The 22,291-nt window shown below is 47.9% G+C and overlaps 1 protein-coding gene across 1 annotated transcript in view; it reads left to right on the top strand.

Annotated features, from left to right (window-relative positions):
- aatka (apoptosis-associated tyrosine kinase a) overlaps positions 1–22,291 on the top strand; it is a 104,562-nt gene that overhangs the window by 29,967 nt on the left and 52,304 nt on the right. Inside the window, exon 2 of the mRNA XM_071393316.1 lies at positions 9,062–9,195. Within this exon, the coding sequence (XP_071249417.1) occupies positions 9,062–9,195 (134 nt within the window). The remainder of the gene's footprint in view (positions 1–9,061; positions 9,196–22,291) is intronic.

The following is a 22,291-nucleotide window of genomic DNA, read 5'->3' as shown; positions in this document are numbered from 1 at the left end:
GTTGACACTACACTAATCAAGTCGTTCCGTTGAGTGTAATAGTATCTACAGTGCTGCTATTCGGGGGCTAGCTGGCTAGCTAGCAGTGTTGATTACGTTACGTTGCGTTAAAAGAACGACAATAGCTGGCTAACTAACCTAGAAAATCGCTCTAGACTACACAATTATCTTTGATACAAAGACGGCTATGTAGCTAGCTATGTAGCTAGCTACGATCAAACAAATCAAACCGTTGTACTGTAATGAAATGAAATGGAAATGTGATACTACCTGTGGAGCGAAGCGGAATGCGACCGGGTTGTTGAGTGCGGAAGTTCTATTCGGTAGACGTTGGCTAGCTGTTGGCTAGCTAGCAGTGTCTCCTACGTTAAGGACGACAGATAGCTGGCTAGCTAACCTCGGTAAATTAAGATAATCACTCAAAGATAATCACTAAAACTACACACTCTAAACTACACAATTATCTTGGATACGAAGACAGCAAAGACAACTATGTAGCTAGCTAACACTACACTAATCAAGTCGTTCAGTTGGGTGTAATAGTTGCTACAGTGCTGCTATTCGGTAGACGGTGGACGTTTGCTAGCTGGCTAGCTGCTGGGCAGATGGCAGATAGCAGTGTAGACTGCGTTAGGACGACGAAATACGATAATTACGCAATTATCTTTGATACAAAGACGGCTATGTAGCTAGCTAAGAAGAAATTGCTAAGATTAGACAAATTAAACCGTTGTACTATAATGAAATGTAATGAAATGTAATGAGAAGTTATACTACCTGCGGACCAAAGTGCTGCTATTCGGTAGACGGTGGACGTTTGCTAGCTGGCTAGCTGCTGGGCAGATGGCAGATAGCAGTGTAGACTGCGTTAGGACGACGAAATACGATAATTACGCAATTATCTTTGATACCATGACGGCTATGTAGCTAGCTAAGAAGAAATTGCTAAGATCAGACAAATTAAACCGTTGTACTATAATGAAATGTAATGAAATGTAATGAAAAGTTATACTACCTGCGGACCAAAGTGCGAAGTGCGACCGCTCGCTCCAACCCGGAAGTTCATGCATAGAGAGAGTGGTGGGGGAGAGAGAGAGAGAGAGAGAGAGAGAGAGAGAGAGAGAGAGAGAGAGAGAGAGAGAGAGAGAGAGAGAGAGAGAGAGAGAGAGAGAGAGAGAGAGAGAGAGAGAGAGAGAGATTGACAGGGTGAGAGATATTCACGGAGGGAACAGACCTTTTCTCCTCCTCAATCAGAGCATATCACATTAGCAGTGGTGTGTGAGAGCAGAGGTCCCACTCATGGATTGTGTGTGTGTGTGTGTGCGTGTGCGTGTGCGTGTGCGTGTGCGTGTGTGTGTGGGGGGGGGGGGGGGATCTAACTGAGTGTTGCCTCCATCAGAGTGTGAGACATGGCCCACTGCTTCCTGTTACCACGGAAACTCACTTTTGGCTGAATCTATGGGGCTGTTGCACCACATTTCATTGTTTGTCTCTGACTGCCTGCCTCTGCCTCTGCTGCTGTGTGTGTGTGTGTATGTTATGTGTGTGTGTCACAGTATAGAACTGCTGAGTTCTTCAAAAGGGTTCCGCAGTCTTGACCTGTATAATGACCTTCACAAATTATTTAATCTATCTCTCTGTCTCTCTCTGTCTTTCTCTGTGTCTCTGTCTCTCTCTCTCTCTTCATCTCTCTGTCTCTCTCATTCTCTCTCTCTTTCTCTGTCTCTCACTCTGACTCTCTCATTCTCTCTCTCTCTCTCTGTCTCTCTCTCTGTCTCTCTCTCCGTCTCGCTCTCATTCTCTCTCTCTCTCTTTCCCTCTATCTTTCTGTCTCTCTCTCTGTCTCACTCTCATTCTCTCTCTCATTCTCTCTCTTTCCCTATATCTTTCTGTCTCTCTCTCTCTGTCTCTCTCTCATTCTCTCTCTTTATTTCTCTCTCTCATTCTCTCTCTCCTCTCTCTTTCCCTCTATCTTTCTGTCTCTCCCCCCTCTCTCTCTGTCGCTGGTGTTCTGTTTGTGCATGATTTGTAAGAAAGCATGTATTGAGCACAGTCCTATCCATTACACAACATCTGCACACTGCATATTCTATGCTGTTGGTTTTCAGCTCACAGAGCTGTATAAGAGGAAGGGAAGACTTGTGTATAGTTTATGTATGAGATACTGGAGCACCAAAACGTATTGTTGTGTTCCATCACCACATCCAGAATATCAGACATAAAACCAGCATGCTACTAAACACACACTCTCTCCCTGACACTCTTTATCTCTCTCTCCTCTCCCTGACACTCTTTATCTCTCTCTCCTCTCCCTGACACTCTTTATCTCTCTCTCCTCTCCCTGGCACTCTTTATCTCTCTCTCCTCTCCCTGACACTCTTTATCTCTCTCTCCTCTCCCTGACACTCTTTATCTCTCTCTCCTCTCCCTGACACTCTTTATCTCTCTCTCCTCTCCCTGACACTCTTTATCTCTCTCTCCTCTCCCTGACACTCTTTATCTCTCTCTCTCTCCTCTCCCTGACACTCTTTATCTCTCTCTCCTCTCCCTGACACTCTTTATCTCTCTCTCCTCTCCCTGACACTCGTTATCTCTCTCTCCTCTCCCTGACACTCGTTATCTCTCTCTCTCCTCTCCCTGACACTCTTTATCTCTCTCTCCTCTCCCTGACACTCTTTATCTCTCTCTCCTCTCCCTGACACTCTTTATCTCTCTCTCCTCTCCCTGACACTCTTTATCTCTCTCTCCTCTCCCTGACACTCTTTATCTCTCTCTCCTCTCCCTGACACTCTTTATCTCTCTCTCTCTCCTCTCCCTGACACTCTTTATCTCTCTCTCCTCTCCCTGACACTCTTTATCTCTCTCTCCTCTCCCTGACACTCTTTATCTCTCTCTCCTCTCCCTGACATTCTTTATCTCTCTCTCCTCTCCCTGACACTCTTTATCTCTCTCTCCTCTCCCTGACACTCTTTATCTCTCTCTCCTCTCCCTGGCACTCTTTATCTCTCTCTCCTCTCCCTGACACTCGTTATCTCTCTCTCCTCTCCTTGACACTCTTTATCTCTCTCTCCTCTCCCTGACACTCTTTATCTCTCTCTCCTCTCCCTGACACTCTTTATCTCTCTCTCCTCTCCCTGACACTCTTTATCTCTCTCTCCTCTCCCTGACACTCTTTATCTCTCTCTCCTCTCCCTGACACTCTTTATCTCTCTCTCTCTCCTCTCCCTGACACTCTTTATCTCTCTCTCCTCTCCCTGACACTCTTTATCTCTCTCTCCTCTCCCTGACACTCTTTATCTCTCTCTCCTCTCCCTGACATTCTTTATCTCTCTCTCCTCTCCCTGACACTCTTTATCTCTCTCTCCTCTCCCTGACACTCTTTATCTCTCTCTCCTCTCCCTGGCACTCTTTATCTCTCTCTCCTCTCCCTGACACTCGTTATCTCTCTCTCCTCTCCTTGACACTCTTTATCTCTCTCTCCTCTCCCTGACACTCATTATCTCTCTCTCCTTTCCTGTCCTTTCCTCTCCTCTCCCCTCCTCTCCCTCCTCTCCCCTCCCTTCCTCTCCTCCCCTCCCCTCTCCTTTCCTCTCATCTCCTCTCCCCCCTCCTCTCCTCTCCCCCCTCCTCCTATCCTATCCTGTCCCCCCCTCTCCCCTCTCGTCTCCTCACGTCTCCTCACGTCTCCTCTCAGGGTGACATATCCATCATCATCCCCACAGCACTGTAGACAGCTCTTTAATCAGGAGAATATGAGCCTCAGCTAAAGTGCTTTGTTTTCATTTTGCTGCCACACCACCATTGGTAATGGGGGCTCCTCAAATATTTATAGAAGGCCTAGGTCGATGGTCCCGGCCTGTCTGCCTGAGAGAGAGAGAGGGGAGGGAGGGATTGATGGAAAGAGTAGGGAGAGAGGGAGGTAAAGAAAGAGTAACAGGGACACTACCATACATCACAACACCATTCAGCCCTCAGATGTCATGCTCCAAAGAAGAGCAGCCTGTAAGAGGAACATGGAAACCTCCAGATCTCCCTCCCCATTGACAGAGCACCACGCCCCCTGAGAGACTAAGGTTCCCCTGCAACTTATAATAGGATACTCAAATAAAGACAGTGGTAGAGGGAGCGATGGATCTTAAAATGGCTGCTGTATGGGAAGCTTTCTTCAGTTATATTAAGGGGAGTACCAGGAGGATTTCTACGGGCAGTTACAGTAAAATCTCCTCACTCCTAGCAGTGAACCCAATTACAGTAAAATCTCCCCACTCCTAGCAGTGGCCACAATTACAGTACAATCTCCCCACTCCTAGCAGTGGCCACAATTACAGTACAATCTCCTCACTCCTAGCAGTGGACCCAATTACAGTACAATCTCCTCACTCCTAGCAGTGGCCCCAATTACAGTACAATCTCCTCACTCCTAGCAGTGGCCCCAATTATAGTACAATCTCCTCACTCCTAGCAGTGGACCCAATTACAGTACAATCTCCTCACTCCTAGCAGTGGCCCCAATTACAGTACAATCTCCTCACTCCTAGCAGTGGACCCAATTACAGTACAATCTCCTCACTCCTAGCAATGGCCCCAATTACAGTACAATCTCCTCACTCCTAGCAGTGGCCCCAATTACAGTACAATCTCCTCACTCCTAGCAGTGGCCCCAATTACAGTACAATCTCCTCACTCCTAGCAGTGGCCCCAATTACAGTACAATATCCTCACTCCTAGCAGTAGCCCCAATTACAGTACAATCTCCTCACTCCTAGCAGTGGCCCCAATTACAGTACAATCTCCTCACTCCTAGCAGTGGCCCCAATTACAGTACAATCTCCTCACTCCTAGCAGTGGCCACAATTACAGTACAATCTCCTCACTCCTAACAGTGGCCACAATTACAGTACAATCTCTTCACTCCTAGCAGTGGCCCCAATTACAGTACAATCTCCTCACTCCTAGCAGTGGCCCCAATTAAAGTACAGTCTCCTCACTCCTAGCAGTGGCCCCAATTACAGTACAATCTCCTCACTCCTAGCAGTGGCCCCAATTATAGTACAATCTCCTCACTCCTAGCAGTGGCCCCAATTACAGTACAATCTCCTCACTCCTAGCAGTAGCCCCAATTACAGTACAATCTCCTCACTCCTAGCAGTGGACCCAATTACAGTACAATCTCCTCACTCCTAGCAGTGGCCCCAATTAAAGTACAATCTCCTCACTCCTAGCAGTGGCCCCAATTACAGTACAATCTCCTCACTCCTAGCAGTGGCCCCAATTAAAGTACAATCTCCTCACTCCTAGCAGTGGCCCCAATTACAGTACAATCTCCTCACTCCTAGCAGTAGCCCCAATTAAAGTACAATCTCCTCACTCCTAGCAGTAGCCCCAATTACAGTACAATCTCCTCACTCCTAGCAGTGGCCACAATTACAGTACAATCTCTTCACTCCTAGCAGTGGCCCCAATTACAGTACAATCTCCTCACTCCTAGCAGTGGCCACAATTACAGTACAATCTCCTCACTCCTAGCAGTGGCCACAATTACAGTAAAATCTTCCCACTCCTAGCAGTGGCCCCAATTACAGTACAATCTCCTCACTCCTAGCAGTGGCCACAATTACAGTACAATCTCTTCACTCCTAGCAGTGGCCCCAATTACAGTACAATCTCTTCACTCCTAGCAGTGGCCCCAATTACAGTACAATCTCCTCACTCCTAGCAGTGGCCCCAATTACAGTACAATCTCCTCACTCCTAGCAGTGGCCCCAATTACAGTACAATCTCCTCACTCCTAGCAGTGGCCCCAATTAAAGTACAATCTCCTCACTCCTAGCAGTGGACCCAATTAAAGTACAATCTCCTCACTCCTAGCAGTAGCCCCATTTACAGTACAATCTCCTCACTCCTAGCAGTGGCCACAATTACAGTACAATCTACTCACTCCTAGCAGTAGCCACAATTACAGTACAATCTCCTCACTCCTAGCAGTGGCCACAATTACAGTACAATCTCCTCACTCCTAGCAGTGGCCACAATTAAAGTACAATCTCCTCACTCCTAGCAGTGGCCCCAATTACAGTACAATCTCCTCACTCCTAGCAGTAGCCCCAATTACAGTACAATCTCCTCACTCCTAGCAGTGGCCCCAATTACAGTACAATCTCCTCACTCCTAGCAGTAGCCCCAATTACAGTACAATCTCCTCACTCCTAGCAGTGGCCCCAATTACAGTACAATCTCCTCACTCCTAGCAGTGGCCCCAATTACAGTACAATCTCCTCACTCCTAGCAGTGGCCCCAATTAAAGTACAATCTTCTCACTCCTAGCAGTGGCCACAATTACAGAACAATCTACTCACTCCTAGCAGTAGCCCCAATTAAAGTACAATCTCCTCACTCCTAGCAGTGGCCCCAATTACAGTACAATCTCCTGACCCCCTAAAGTTGGCATTCAAACTTTAATTTTGAGAGGCCACTGATGGCCAAATGTAATCTCTTTCTGATGCGATGGAGGAGGTGGGAAGAATGAGGAGGGGGGAGATTTAGTAAGCTCTCTGTGTTGGCGTGTGCGTGCGTATGTGTGTGTGTTCCTGCAGGCCTCTTGCCTCATAGTGTAAACAGTATTAAACTGGGGGTGTGGGTGTGTGGGTGTGTGTGTGTGTGTGTGTGTGTGTGTGTGTGTGTGTGTGTGTGTGTGTGTGTGTGTGTGTGTGTGTGTGTGTGTGTGTGTGTGTGTGTCTACTGTATCTCTTCCTCCCCCTGTTATCTCTTTCATCCTGTCTGTCTTCCTCTCCTCTTTCTATCTCTCTCTTCCTCTTTTCTTCCTCTCCTCTTTCTATCTCTCTCTTCCTCTCCTCTTTCTATCTCTCTCTCTTCCCCTCACACAAAGTACCTGTAGAATACTAGTAACTTTCGTGTGTTTCATTTACTTCCTTTCTGTACCATTCATGTATACTCTACTCTCTAGTGAACAGTATAACACACGTTGTGAGGCAGTCAGAGGAAACAGTCTGTGGTATATCTTTACGCTGCTGATCTGATTGCAGTAATATAAAGTAGATTACACTTTCATTAGGTCCGTTTGCATCATGTTTTCACTATTTATTTCCTGTGGCGGCAGTGTGAGTCCCTGCTGCTCCTATTCTACACACACACTCTACACATACACTGCTGCCTCCATATTAGATCTGCATCCCAATCCCTGTTCCCCTATGGGCCTTGTTCCCCTATGGGCCCTGTTCCCCTATGGGCCCTGTTCCCCTATGGGCCTTGTTCCCTTATGGGCCCTGTTCCCCTATGGGCCTTGTTCCCCTATGGGCCCTGTTCCCCTATGGGCCCTGTTCCCCTATGGGCCTTGTTCCCCTATGGGCCCTGTTCCCCTATGGGCCCTGTTCCCCTATGGGCCTTGTTCCCCTATGGGCCCTGTTCCCCTATGGGTCCTGTTCCCCTATGGGCCTTGTTCCCCTATGGGCCTTGTTCCCCTATGGGTCCTGTTCCCCTATGGGCCTTGTTCCCCTATGGGCCCTGTTCCCAATGTGTTATAACACATTTCTCCGTCTGTAACACTGTTTCTGGAGGTGTTATAACACATTTCTCCGTCTGCAACACTAGTCATTCAACACAGCTGCTGAAAAGGGGGTTCAATGCACTGTCAAAGGGGCTCCGAAGCACTGTCATTATCGGCTGAGGAGAGTGCACTGACACTGTCATCATGGGCTCCTGAGTAGGGAACACTGACACTGTCATCATGGGCTCCTGAGTAGGGAACTGACACTGTCATCATGGGCTCCTGAGGAGAGGCACTGACACTGTCATCATGGGCTCCTGAGGAGGGAACTGACACTGTCATCATGGGCTCCTGAGGAGAGAGCACTGACACTGTCATCATGGGCTCCTGATAGGGAACACTGACACTGTCATCATGGGCTCCTGAGTAGGGAACTGACACTGTCATCATGGGCTCCGGAGGAGGGAGCACGAGCAGGGGAAGTCATTATTTGTCTGCTACTCCGCTACTTGTATTAGTTTGGACAGTTGACAACGTTGTTTGATGTGTTCGCTTCATAGTTCATTTGAGAAGTACAAGAATTAAGTTTCCATTTCAGGAAAATAGCCAAGGCGCCGCCAAGCAAAAATCTATGATTGAAGCAAAGTAACGTTCTGAATGACCAACCAATCAGAGCCATTTCAGACGCTCTTCTCGTGCACATTATTTCTTTATTGGCTGTTTTAAAAAATCACATTCACATTTATTCACATGCGATTGGATAAGCTAAATGTGCTTTGCATTGTAGGCTACTTTGTATATGACTTCTCTATTGTGCTACATCATTGATAAGTGGTATACCTCCACTACAATACTTTGCTACGTGTCAGTGGGGATTAAGAAGTGAGTACAGACAATGACCAGTGAAAGTGGGTAGAAGACCTATAACCTCCAGTATACCACTGGGAAGTCTATACTACATCCTGTTACTGCTTACTTCCTATAACCTCCAGTCTACCACTGGGACGTCTATACTACATCCTGTTACTGCTTACTTCCTATAACCTCCAGTCTACCACTGGGACGTCTATACTACATCCTGTTACTGCTTACTTCCTATAACCTCCAGTCTACCACTGGGACGTCTATACTACATCCTGTTACTGCTTACTTCCTATAACCTCCAGTCTACCACTGGGACGTCTATACTACATCCTGTTACTGCTTACTTCCTATAACCTCCAGTCTACCACTGGGAAGTCTATACTACATCCTGTTACTGCTTACTTCCTATAACCTCCAGTCTACCACTGGGAAGTCTATACTACATCCTGTTACTGCTTACTTCCTATAACCTCCAGTCTACCACTGGGACGTCTATACTACATCCTGTTACTGCTTACTTCCTATAACCTCCAGTCTACCACTGGGAAGTCTATACTACATCCTGTTACTGCTTACTTCCTTGTTGTTATGTAAATACACTAACTGTTAGACACTCTGGATATGAGCGTCTGCTAAATGACTTAAATGTAATTTTTGTTGTTATTAACCGCGGTATCTCTTCCTGTTCTGTAGATGGCGCTCCACTGAGTGAGCTGTCGTGGCCGTCGTCTCTGGCAGTGGTGGCTGTTTCCTTCTCTGGGCTCTTCACCTTCGTCTTCCTCATGCTGGCCTGCCTCTGCTGTAAGAAGGGACACATCGGGTTCAAAGTGAGAAACTTTACTCTCTCTCGCTCTCTCTCTCTCTGTGTCTCTCTCTCTGTGTGTGTGTCTCTCTCTCTCTCTCTCTCGCTCTCTCTCTCTCTCTCTCTCTCTCTCTCTCTCTCTCTCTCTCTCTCTCTCTCTCTCTCTCTCTCTCTCTCTCTGTGTGTGTCTCTCTCTCTCGCTCTCTCCTCGCTCTCTCTCTCTCGCTCTCTCTCTCTCACACACACAGTGTGACCACCTCTTTATAAACAATGATCCACTACATACATCCTGCTACACTGCCCCCTGCTGATTAGGAAGAGACATGATCCACCTCTACATACATCCTGCTACACTGCCCCCTGCTGATTAGGAAGAGAGATGATCCACTACACACATCCTGCTACACTGCCCCCTGCTGATTAGGAAGAGACATGATCCACCACTACATACATCCTGCTACACTGCCCCCTGCTGATTAGGAAGAGACATGATCCACCACATACATCCTGCTACACTGCCCCCTGCTGATTAGGAAGAGACATGATCCACCACATACATCCTGCTACACTGCCCCCTGCTGATTAGGAAGAGACATGATCCACCTCTACATACATCCTGCTACACTGCCCCCTGCTGATTAGGAAGAGACATGATCCACTACATACATCCTGCTACACTGCTCCCTGCTGATTAGGAAGAGACATGATCCACTACATACATCCTGCTACACTGCCCCCTGCTGATTAGGAAGAGACATGATCCACTACATACATCCTGCTACACTGCCCCCTGCTGATTAGGAAGAGACATGATCCACCACATACATCCTGCTACACTGCCCCCTGCTGATTAGGAAGAGACATGATCCACTACATACATCCTGCTACACTGCCCCCTGCTGATTAGGAAGAGACATGATCCACCACATACATCCTGCTACACTGCCCCCTGCTGATTAGGAAGAGACATGATCCACTACATACATCCTGCTACACTGCCCCCTGCTGTTTAGGAAGAGACATGATCCACCTCTACATACATCCTGCTACACTGCCCCCTGCTGATTATGAAGAGACATGATCCACTACATACATCCTGCTACACTGCCCCCTGCTGATTAGGAAGAGACATGATCCACCACATACATCCTGCTACACTGCCCCCTGCTGATTATGAAGAGACATGATCCACCACATACATCCTGCTACACTGCCCCCTGCTGATTAGGAAGAGACATGATCCACCACATACATCCTGCTACACTGCCCCCTTGCTGATTAGGAAGAGACATGATCCACCACATACAGTATATCACAAAAGTGAGTACACCCCTCACATTTTTGTAAATATTTGAGTATATCTTTTCATGTGACAACACTGAAGAAATGACACTTTGCTACACTGTAAAGTAGTGAGTGTACAGCTTGTATAACAGTGTAAATTTGCTGTCCCCTCAAAATAACTCGACACACAGCCATTAATGTCTAAACCGCTGGCAACAAAAGTGAGTACACCCCTAAGTGAAAATGTCCAAATTGGGCCCAATTAGCCATTTTCCCTCCCCGGTGTCATGTGACTTGTTAGTGTTACAAGGTCTCAGGTGTGAATGGGGAGCAGGTGTGTTAAATTTGGTGTCATCGCTCTCACACTCCCTCATACTGACTGGTCACTGGAAGTTCAACATGGCACCTCATGGCAAAGAACTCTCTGAGGATCTGAAAAAAAGAATTGTTGCTCTACATAAAGATGGCCTGGGCTATAAGAAGATTGCCAAGAACCCTGAAACTGAGCTGCAGCACGGTGGCCAAGACCATACAGTGGTTTAACTGGACAGGTTCCACTCAGAACAGGCCTCGCCATGGTCGACCAAAGAAGTTGAGTGCACGTGCTCAGCGTCATATCCAGAGGTTGTCTTTGGGAAATAGACGTATGAGTGCTGCCAGCATTGCTGCAGAGGTTGAAGGGATGGGGGGTCAGCCTGTCAGTGCTCAGACCATACACCGTATACTGCATCAAATTGGTCTGCATGGCTGTCGTCTCAGAAGGAAGCCTCTTCTAAAGATGATGCACAAGAAAGCCCGCAAACAGTTTGCTGAAGACAAGCAGACTAAGGACATGGATTACTGGAACCATGTCCTGTGGTCTGATGAAACCAAGATAAACTTATTTGGTTCAGATGGTGTCAAGCGTGTGTGGCGGCAACCAGGTGAGGAGTACAAAGACAAGTGTGTCTTGCCTACAGTCAAGCATGGTGGTGGGAGTGTCATGGTCTGGGGCTGCATGAGTGCTGCCGGCACTGGGGAGCTACAGTTCATTGAGGGAACCATGAATGCCAACATGTACTGTGACATACTGAAGCAGAGCATGATCCCCTCCCTTCGGAGACTGGGCCGCAGGGCAGTATTCCAACATGATAACGACCCCAAACACACCTCCAAGACAACCACTGCCTTGCTAAAGAAGCTGAGGGTAAAGGTGATGGACTGGCCAAACATGTCTCCAGACCTAAACCCTATTGAGCATCTGTGGGTCATCCTCAAACGGAAGGTGGAGGAGTGCAAGGTCTCTAACATCCACCAGCTCCGTGATGTCGTCATGGAGGAGTGGAAGAGGACTCCAGTGGCAACCTGTGAAGCTCTGGTGAACTCCATGCCCAAGAGGGTTAAGGCAGTGCTGGAAAATGATGGTGGCCACACAAAATATTGACACTTTGGGCCCAATTTGGACATTTTCACTTAGGGGTGTACTCACTTTTGTTGCCAGCGGTTTAGACATTAATGGCTGTGTGTTGAGTTATTTTGAGGGGACAGCAAATTTACACTGTTATACGAGCTGTACACTCACTACTTTACAGTGTAGCAAAGTGTCATTTCTTCAGTGTTGTCACATGAAAAGATATACTCAAATATTTACAAAAATGTGAGGGGTGTACTCACTTTTGTGATATACTGTACATCCTGCTACACTGCCCCCTGCTGATTAGGAAGAGACATGATCCACCACTACATACATCCTGCTACACTGCCCCCTGCTGATTAGGAAGAGACATGATCCACCACATACATCCTGCTACACTGCCCCCTGCTGATTAGGAAGAGACATGATCCACCTCTACATACATCCTGCTACACTGCCCCCTGCTGATTAGGAAGAGACATGATCCACCTCTACATACATCCTGCTACACTGCCCCCTGCTGATTAGGAAGAGACATGATCCACCACATACATCCTGCTACACTGCCCCCTGCTGATTAGGAAGAGACATGATCCACCACATACATCCTGCTACACTGCCCCCTGCTGATTAGGAAGAGACATGATCCACCACTACATACATCCTGCTACACTGCCCCCTGCTGATTAGGAAGAGACATGATCCACCTCTACATACATCCTGCTACACTGCCCCCTGCTGATTAGGAAGAGACATGATCCACTACATACATCCTGCTACACTGCCCCCTGCTGATTAGGAAGAGACATGATCCACTACATACATCCTGCTACACTGCCCCCTGCTGATTAGGAAGAGACATGATCCACTACATACATCCTGCTACACTGCCCCCTGCTGATTAGGAAGAGACATGATCCACTACATACATCCTGCTACACTGCCCCCTGTTGATTAGGAAGAGACATGATCCACCTCTACATACATCCTGCTACACTGCCCCCTGCTGATTAGGAAGAGACATGATCCACTACATACATCCTGCTACACTGCCCCCTGCTGATGAGGAAGAGACATGATCCACCTCTACATACATCCTGCTACACTGCCCCCTGTTGATTAGGAAGAGACATGATCCACTACATACATCCTGCTACACTGCCCCCTGCTGATGAGGAAGAGACATGATCCACCTCTACATACATCCTGCTACACTGCCCCCTGCTGATTAGGAAGAGACATGATCCACCTCTACATACATCCTGCTACACTGCCCCCTGCTGATTAGGAAGAGACATGATCCACCACATACATCCTGCTACACTGCCCCCTGCTGATTAGGAAGAGACATGATCCACTACATACATCCTGATACACTGCCCCCTGCTGATGAGGAAGAGACATGATCCACCTCTACATACATCCTGCTACACTGCCCCCTGCTGATTAGGAAGATACATGATCCACCACTACATAACTATCTGGGTGGGTCCCAAATTGTACTTCAATCCCTATATAATGCACTGCCCTTGTCAAAAGTAGTGCACTATATAGGGAATAGGGTGCCATTGGTCCATAGGGCCCTGGTCAAAAGTAGTGCACTATATAGAGAATAGGGTGCTATTTGGGACAGAACCTAAATCAGCATACAGGCCCCTATCACACAACAGGCTGCTTTGTGAGGGACTGGTCAGAGGGTTGTGACTGCCAGCCTGCTCCCCTGTTGTCTGTCTGTGAGGGACTTGGCAGAGGGTTGTGGCTGCCAGCCTGCTCCCCTGTTGTCTGTCTGTGAGGGACTGGGCAGAGCGGTGTGGCTGCCAGCCTGCTCCCCTGTTGTCCTCCCCAGTTGTCTGTCTGTGAGGTACTGGGCAGAGCAGTGTGGCTGCCAGCCTGCTCCCTGTTGTTGGTCTGTGAGGGACTGGGCAGAGCAGTGTGGCTGCCAGCCTGCTCCCCTGTTGTCGGCCTGTGAGGGCCTGGGCAGAGGGGTGTGGCTGCCAGCCTGCTCCCTGTTGTCGGTCTGTAAAGGTTAAGTTAAAGGTTAAGCTTTGGGATAGAGTTAAAACAATAAATATTCAAAACTAGCGCCTAGCACTGGTATTGAACACACAACGCCTGAGGAAAACTCAAGTCTACTTAATGGTAATATCACTCACCGTTGCGCCTAGTCACCGGTTTTGACGTCATCTGCTGACGCCCTGCTTATCTGGACAGACTTTTAATTTCGCAGTGGATCTTGGCAGCAATATTAGTTCCTACCTACTCTGTCAGTTAGCATCCTCAAAGCAGATCATGTCAGAGCGGCAGAGAGAGGAAGGGGGTTGTTCTGCTGCTGTGTTGGGGATGGGCATTCAGCACCACTTCACTATTCAAATATCCGGATAGTCGTCGTCCGTTCCCCCCCCCCCCCCACACGTTTTTTTTTCAATCGTGACTCTCTTGACCAATCAGAATGACGCAAATGCTCATAGCAGAGGTAAACAATGGACAGGCTGCTTTTCTCCAGCAGTTCCCTCATCCATCCATCCATCTATCCCCCCAATATAGACTTTTAGCTGCAGGTGTTAGAATTTAGCCTTGTGCTATTGCTGTGACACCATTGGTCTGTCATTGGTAACCCAAACATAACAATTCATAAGGAGTTGCCAAGAGACCAGAAACAGATTGGCACTCAGGCTACGTTGCCGTGGTTGTCCAGTGTCAAATCCACAGAAGTCAATAGAACAGTGTTATGTGGTCACATCCTCCTCTGTGGTTCCCCTCCTTGTCATTCACCAGAGTGTTAGCAGAGGTTGGCATTAATAGAGGTGTGTCCATTAGCGTGCGACCACTAGCCACATCCCACCACTGCACCACCTTCTTTATGTCATCCTTCTTTCACTGGGACCACTCTGTGGGACGGACAGACTCAGTTCTGTGGTTGGGTGTTAAGTGTTTAGAGAAAATAGTGTTAAGTGTTTAGTAAAGGGTATGGCCTTTTCTCATTTCTAGTCTTTTTGTCCGTTCACTCTTCTCTGTCATGTCTCCTCCATCCTATGTCTTTCTTTCTCTCTCTCTCTCTCTCTCTCTCTCTCTCTCTCTCTCTCTCTCTCTCTCTCTCTCTCTCTCTCTCTCTCTCTCTCTCTCTCTCTCTCTCTGTCTCTCTGTCTCGCTGTCTCTTTGTCTCTTTGTCTCTCTCTCTCTCTCTCTCTCTCTCTCTCTCTCTCTCTCTCTGTCTCTCTGTCTCGCTGTCTCTTTGTCTCTTTGTCTCTCTCTCTCTCTCTCTCTCTCTCTCTCTCTCTCTCTCTCTCTCTCTCTTTCTTTCTTTCTTTCTTTCTGTCTTTCATGCTCTACTCCTGAGATAGACAGGTGGTGTTGTGAATGAGAAGCAAAAGGGTGCTATCTCCATCCTATGTCTCCATCCTATGTGTCTCTCTCTCTCTCTCTCTCTCTCTCTCTCTCTCTCTCTCTCTCTCTCTCTCTCTCTCTCTCTCTCTCTCTCTCTCTCTCTCTCTCTCTCTCTCTCTCTCTCTCTCTCTCTCGCTTTGTCTCTCTCTCTCTCTCTCTCTCTCTCTCTCTCTCTTTGTCTCTCTCTCTCTCTCTCTCTGTCTCTCTCTCTTTCTTTCTTTCGTTCTTTCTTTCTGTCTTTCATGCTCTACTCCTGAGATAGACAGGTGGTGTTGTGAATGAGAAGCAAAAGGGTGCTATCTCTTAATCAGTCTTATGAATCAGAGCAGAGGGGTTTTTCTGTCGCAGTGAAGCGTTGTCTTGCATGATTCCATTCCCCTTGTTCTCTTCACCTCTTCCCCTCCCCTCCCATCTCTTCTCTCCTCTAGATAGGTTTGTTCTCCCCTCTCCTCTCTCCTCTAGATAGGTTTGTTCTCCCCTCCCCTCTCCTCTCTCCTCTAGATAGGTTTGTCCTCCCCTCTCCTCTCTCCTCTAGATAGGTTTGTTCTCCCCTCTCTCCTCTCCTCTCTCCTCTAGATAGGTTTGTTCTCCCCTCCCCTCTCCTCTCTCCTCTAGATAGGTTTGTTCTCCCCTCCCTCTCCTCTCTCCTCTAGATAGGTTTGTTCTCCCCTCCCCTCTCCTCTCTCCTCTAGATAGGTTTGTTCTCCCCTCTCCCCTCTCCTCTAGATAGGTTTGACCTCCCCTCTCCTCTCTCCTCTAGATAGGTTTGTTCTCCCCTCCCCTCTCCTCTCCTCTCTCCTCTAGATAGGTTTGTTCTCCCCTCCCCTCTCCCCTCCCCTCTCCTCTCTCCTTTAGATAGGTTTGTTCTCCCCTCCCCTCTCCTCTCCTCTCTCCTCTAGATAGGTTTGTTCTCCCCTCCCCTCTCCTCTCCTCTCTCCTCTAGATAGGTTTGTTCTCCCCTCCCCTCTCCTCTCTCCTCTAGATAGGTTTGTTCTCCCCTCCCCTCTCCTCTCTCCTCTAGATAGGTTTGTTCTCCCCTCTCCCCTCTCCTCTAGATAGGTTTGACCTCCCCTCTCCTCTCTCCTCTAGATAGGTTTGTTCTCCCCTCTCCCCTCTCCTCTAGATAGGTTTGACCTCCCCTCTCCTCTCTCCTCTAGATAGGTTTGTTCTCCCCTCCCCTCTCCTCTCCTCTCTCCTCTAGATAGGTTTGTTCTCCCCTCCCCTCTCCCCTCCCCTCTCCTCTCTCCTTTAGATAGGTTTGTTCTCCCCTCCCCTCTCCTCTCCTCTCTCCTCTAGATAGGTTTGTTCTCCCCTCTCCCTCTCCTCTCCTCTCTCCTCTAGATAGGTTTGTTCTCCCCTCCCCTCTCCTCTCTCCTCTAGATAGGTTTGTTCTCCCCTCCCTCTCCTCTCTCCTCTAGATAGGTTTGTTCTCCCCTCCCCTCTCCTCTCTCCTCTAGATAGGTTTGTTCTCCCCTCCCCTCTCCTCTCCTCTCTCCTCTAGATGGGTTTGTTCTCCCCTCCCCTCTCCCCTCCCCTCTCCTCTCTCCTTTAGATAGGTTTGTTCTCCCCTCCCCTCTCCTCTCTCCTCTAGATAGGTTTGTTCTCCCCTCTCCTCTAGATAGGTTTGTCCTCCCCTCCCCTCTCTCCTCTAGATAGGTTTGTTCTCCCCTCCCCTCTCCTCTAGATAGGTTTGTCCTCCCCTCCCCTCTCTCCTCTAGATAGGTTTGTCCTCCCCTCTCTCCTCTAGATAGGTTTGTCCTCCCCTCCCCTCTCTCCTCTAGATAGGTTTGTCCTCCCCTCCCCTCTCTCCTCTAGATAGGTTTGTCCTCCCCTCCCCTCTCTCCTCTAGATAGGTTTGTTCTCCCCTCTCCTCTCTCCTCTAGATAGGTTTGTTCTCCCCTCTCCTCTCTCCTCTAGATAGGTTTGTTCTCCCCTCTCCTCTAGATAGGTTTGTCCTCCCCTCCCCTCTCTCCTCTAGATAGGTTTGTTCTCCCCTCCCCTCTCCTCTCTCCTCTAGATAGGTTTGTTCTGTGCTGTAGTTCATTGGGTAAATAATGAATGGCTCAGTAGTTGAGAACAGAGCAGTATTGCCAGCCACTCTCTCCCTGTACAAACACAGTCTCTGAAGATGGATTGGCAGCGTGGTACTCTGTTGCTGCTGAGGTGTTTAGAGTGTAAAGAGACACTGGTGTTCAGAAGGGACCGAGGGGATGTGTTCTGTTTGTGTCTAGCAGGCTGGGCTGGAAGGGAGGGTTGTACAACTGTCTGTTTCTGCTTGTAGCTCATATTCAGATCTGTTGTTTTGTGAAAATAAGCAGTTTAGAGCCAAATCTCAAGACAGTAGGAAGGAAGTTGAGGCTTGATAGAGGGAGGAGGAGGAAGGGGACCCAGAGTAGAGATGGAGGAAGAGGTCAGTGTTCCACTTCCTCCTAGCATCCCTCCGCGTGTCCCTCTATTGAAAGAGAGAGATGTACACTGTGACATCATGCCAATACAGCAATTGAACTGTAAATGTAATTGAGGGCGTGTCTATATCTCTAGCTGCACATCTACCAAGTTCTCCCAGGCTGTGTCCCAAATGGCACCCTATTCCCTATAGAGTGCAGGGCCCTGGTCAAAAGTAGAGAGAACAGAAGACAAGATGTGTCTCTCTCTTTCCATCCATCCCTACTCTCTCTCTCTTTCCATCCATCCCTACTCTCTCTCTCTTTCCATCCATCCCTACTCTCTCTCTCTTTCCATCCATCCCTACTCTCTCTCTCTTTCCATCCATCCCTACTTTCTCTCTCTCTTTCCATCCATCCCTACTCTCTCTCTCTTTCCATCCATCCCTAGGCTCTCTCTCTTTCCATCCATCCCTACTCTCTCTCTCTTTCCATCCATCCCTACTCTCTCTCTCTTTCCATCCATCCCTACTTTCTCTCTCTCTTTCCATCCATCCCTACTCTCTCTCTCTTTCCATCCATCCCTACTTTCTCTCTCTTTCCATCCATCCCTACTTTCTCTCTCTCTTTCCATCCATCCCTACTTTCTCTCTCTCTTTCCATCCATCCCTACTCTCTCTCTCTTTCCATCCATCCCTACTCTCTCTCTCTCTTTCCATCCATCCCTACTCTCTCTCTCTTTCCATCCATCCCTACTCTCTCTCTCTTTCCATCCATCCCTACTTTCTCTCTCTCTTTCCATCCATCCCTACTCTCTCTCTCTTTCCATCCATCCCTAGGCTCTCTCTCTTTCCATCCATCCCTACTCTCTCTCTCTTTCCATCCATCCCTACTCTCTCTCTCTTTCCATCCATCCCTACTCTCTCTCTCTTTCCATCCATCCCTACTCTCTCTCTCTTTCCATCCATCCCTATTCTTTCTCTCTCCTATATATACAGTACCAGTCAAACGTTTGGACATACCTACTCATTCCAGGGTTTTTCTTAATTTTTACTATTTTATTTTATTTAAATATATTTTATATTTGAGGTTCTTCAAAGTAGCCACTCTTTGCCTTGACGACAGCTTTGCACACTCTTCGCATTCTCTCAACCAGCTTCATGAGGTAGTCACCTGGGGTTGTATATACACTACATGACCAAAAGTATGTGGACACCTGCTTGTCGTAAATCACATTTCAAAATCATGGCCATTAATATGGAGTTGGTCCCCCTTTGCTGCTATAAAAGCCTCCACTCTTCTGGGAAGGCTTTCCACTAAATGTTGGAACATTGCTGTGGGGACTTGCTTCCATTCAGCCACAAGAACATTAGTGAGGTCGGGCACTGATGTTGGGCGATTAAGCCTGGCTCGCAGTCGGCGTTCCAATTCATCCCAAAGATCTTTGATGGGGTTGAGGTCAGGGCTCTGTGCAGGCCAGTCAAGTTCTTCCCCACCAATCTCGACAAACCATTTCTGTATGGACCTCATTTTGTCATACTGAAACAGGAAAGGGCCTTCCCCAAACTGTTGCCACAAAGTTGGAAGCACAGAATCGTCTAGAATGTCATTGTATGCTGTAGCGCCATTCTTACTTAACACTTATTTTTCTTAAAACTGTATTGTTGGTTAAGGGCTTGTAAGTAAGCATTTCACTGTAAGGTCTACACATGTTGTATTCGGCGCATGTGACAAATACAATTTCATTTGATAAAGATTTCCCTTCACTGGAACTAAGGGGCTCGAACCATGAAAAACAGCCCCAGACCATTATTCCTCCTCCACCAGACTTTACAGTTGGCACTATACATTCAGGCAGGTTCTCCTGGCATCCGACAAACCCAGATTCGTCCTTCGGACTGCCACATAGTGAAGTGTGATTCATCACTCCAAAGAACGTGTTTCCACTGCTCCAGAGGCCAATGGCAGCATGCTTTACACCACTCCAGCCGACCCGTAGCATTGCACATGGGGATCTTAGGCTTGTGTGCGGCTGCTCTGCCACAGAAACCCATTTCATGAAGTTCCCGACAAACAGTTCTTGTGCTGATGTTGCTTCCAAGAGGCAGTTTGGAACTCGGTAGTTAGTGCTGCAACCGAGGACGGACGATCTTTTACACGCTTCAGCACTTGGCGGTCCCGTTCTGTGAGACTGTGTGGTCAATCACTTAGCTACATAATTCTCATTACTGGAAATAGGGGATAACACACTATCACATTTCACAACTCTTTTACAACAATTACCTTCACTTCAGATGGCCACATCAGCCAATAGATGACATGGGCCTACTGGTCTATTACCTTCACTTCAGATGGCCACATCAGCCAATAGATGATATGGACCTACTGGTCTATTACCTTCACTTCAGATGGCCACATCAGCCAATAGATGACATGGGCCTACTGGTCTATTACCTTCACTTCAGATGGCCACATCAGCCAATAGATGATATGGACCTACTGGTCTATTACCTTCACTTCAGATGGCCACATCAGCCAATAGATGACATGGGCCTACTGGTCTATTACCTTCACTCCAGATGACCACATCAGCCAATAGATGACATGGGCCTACTGGTCTATTACCTTCACTTCAGATGGCCACATCAGCCAATAGATGACATGGGCCTACTGGTCTATTACCTTCACTTCAGATGGCCACATCAGCCAATAGATGACATGGGCCTACTGGTCTATTACCTTCACTTCAGATGGCCACATCAGCCAATAGATGACATGGGCCTACTGGTCTATTACCTTCACTCCAGATGGCCAGATCAGCCAATAGATGACATGGGCCTACTGGTCTATTACCTTCACTCCAGATGGCCACATCAGCCAATAGATGACATGGGCCTACTGGTCTATTACCTTCACTCCAGATGGCCACATCAGCCAATAGATGACATGGGCCTACTGGTCTATTACCTTCACTTCAGATGGCCACATCAGCCAATAGATGACATGGGCCTACTGGTCTATTACCTTCACTTCAGATGGCCACATCAGCCAATAGATGACATGGGCCTACTGGTCTATTACCTTCACTTCAGATGGCCACATCAGCCAATAGATGACATGGGCCTACTGGTCTATTACCTTCACTTCAGATGGCCACATCAGCCAATAGATGACATGGGCCTACTGGTCTATTACCTTCACTTCAGATGGCCACATCAGCCAATAGATGACATGGGCCTACTGGTCTATTACCTTCACTTCAGATGGCCACATCAGCCAATAGATGACATGGGCCTACTGGTCTATTACCTTCACTTCAGATGGCCACATCAGCCAATAGATGACATGGGCCTACTGGTCTATTACCTTCACTTCAGATGGCCAGATCAGCCAATAGATGACATGGGCCTACTGGTCTATTACCTTCACTCCAGATGGCCACATCAGCCAATAGATGACATGGGCCTACTGGTCTATTACCTTCACTCCAGATGGCCACATCAGCCAATAGATGACATGGGCCTACTGGTCTATTACCTTCACTTCAGATGGCCACATCAGCCAATAGATGACATGGGCCTACTGGTCTATTACCTTCACTTCAGATGGCCACATCAGCCAATAGATGACATGGGCCTACTGGTCTATTACCTTCACTTCAGATGGCCACATCAGCCAATAGATGACATGGGCCTACTGGTCTATTACCTTCACTTCAGATGGCCACATCAGCCAATAGATGACATGGGCCTACTGGTCTATTACCTTCACTTCAGATGGCCACATCAGCCAATAGATGACATGGGCCTACTGGTCTATTACCTTCACTTCAGATGGCCACATCAGCCAATAGATGACATGGGCCTACTGGTCTATTACCTTCACTTCAGATGGCCACATCAGCCAATAGATGACATGGGCCTACTGGTCTATTACCTTCACTTCAGATGGCCACATCAGCCAATAGATGACATGGGCCTACTGGTCTATTACCTTTACTCCAGATGGCCACATCAGCCAATAGATGACATGGGCCTACTGGTCTATTACCATCACTTCAGATGGCCACATCAGCCAATAGATGACATGGGCCTACTGGTCTATTACCTTCACTCCAGATGGCCACATCAGCCAATAGATGACATGGGCCTACTGGTCTATTACCTTCACTCCAGATGGCCACATCAGCCAATAGATGACATGGGGCTACTGGTCTATTACCTTCACTCCAGATGGCCACATCAGCCAATAGATGACATGGGCCTACTGGTCTATTACCTTCACTCCAGATGGCCACATCAGCCAATAGATGACATGGGCCTACTGGTCTATTACCTTCACTTCAGATGGCCACATCAGCCAATAGATGACATGGGCCTACTGGTCTATTACCTTCACTTCAGATGGCCACATCAGCCAATAGATGACATGGGCCTACTGGTCTATTACCTTCACTTCAGGTGGCCACATCAGCCAATAGATGACATGGGCCTACTGGTCTATTACCTTCACTTCAGATGGCCACATCAGCCAATAGATGACATGGGCCTACTGGTCTATTACCTTCACTTCAGATGGCCACATCAGCCAATAGATGACATGGGCCTACTGGTCTATTACCTTCACTTCAGATGGCCACATCAGCCAATAGATGACATGGGCCTACTGGTCTATTA

The sequence above is a fragment of the Salvelinus alpinus genome, chromosome 1 (genome assembly GCF_045679555.1).
Source record: "Salvelinus alpinus chromosome 1, SLU_Salpinus.1, whole genome shotgun sequence".
Lineage (NCBI taxonomy): Eukaryota > Metazoa > Chordata > Actinopteri > Salmoniformes > Salmonidae > Salvelinus > Salvelinus alpinus.
Note: the sequence above shows the minus strand (reverse complement) of the source record. Positions and strands in the feature narration are given on the sequence as shown.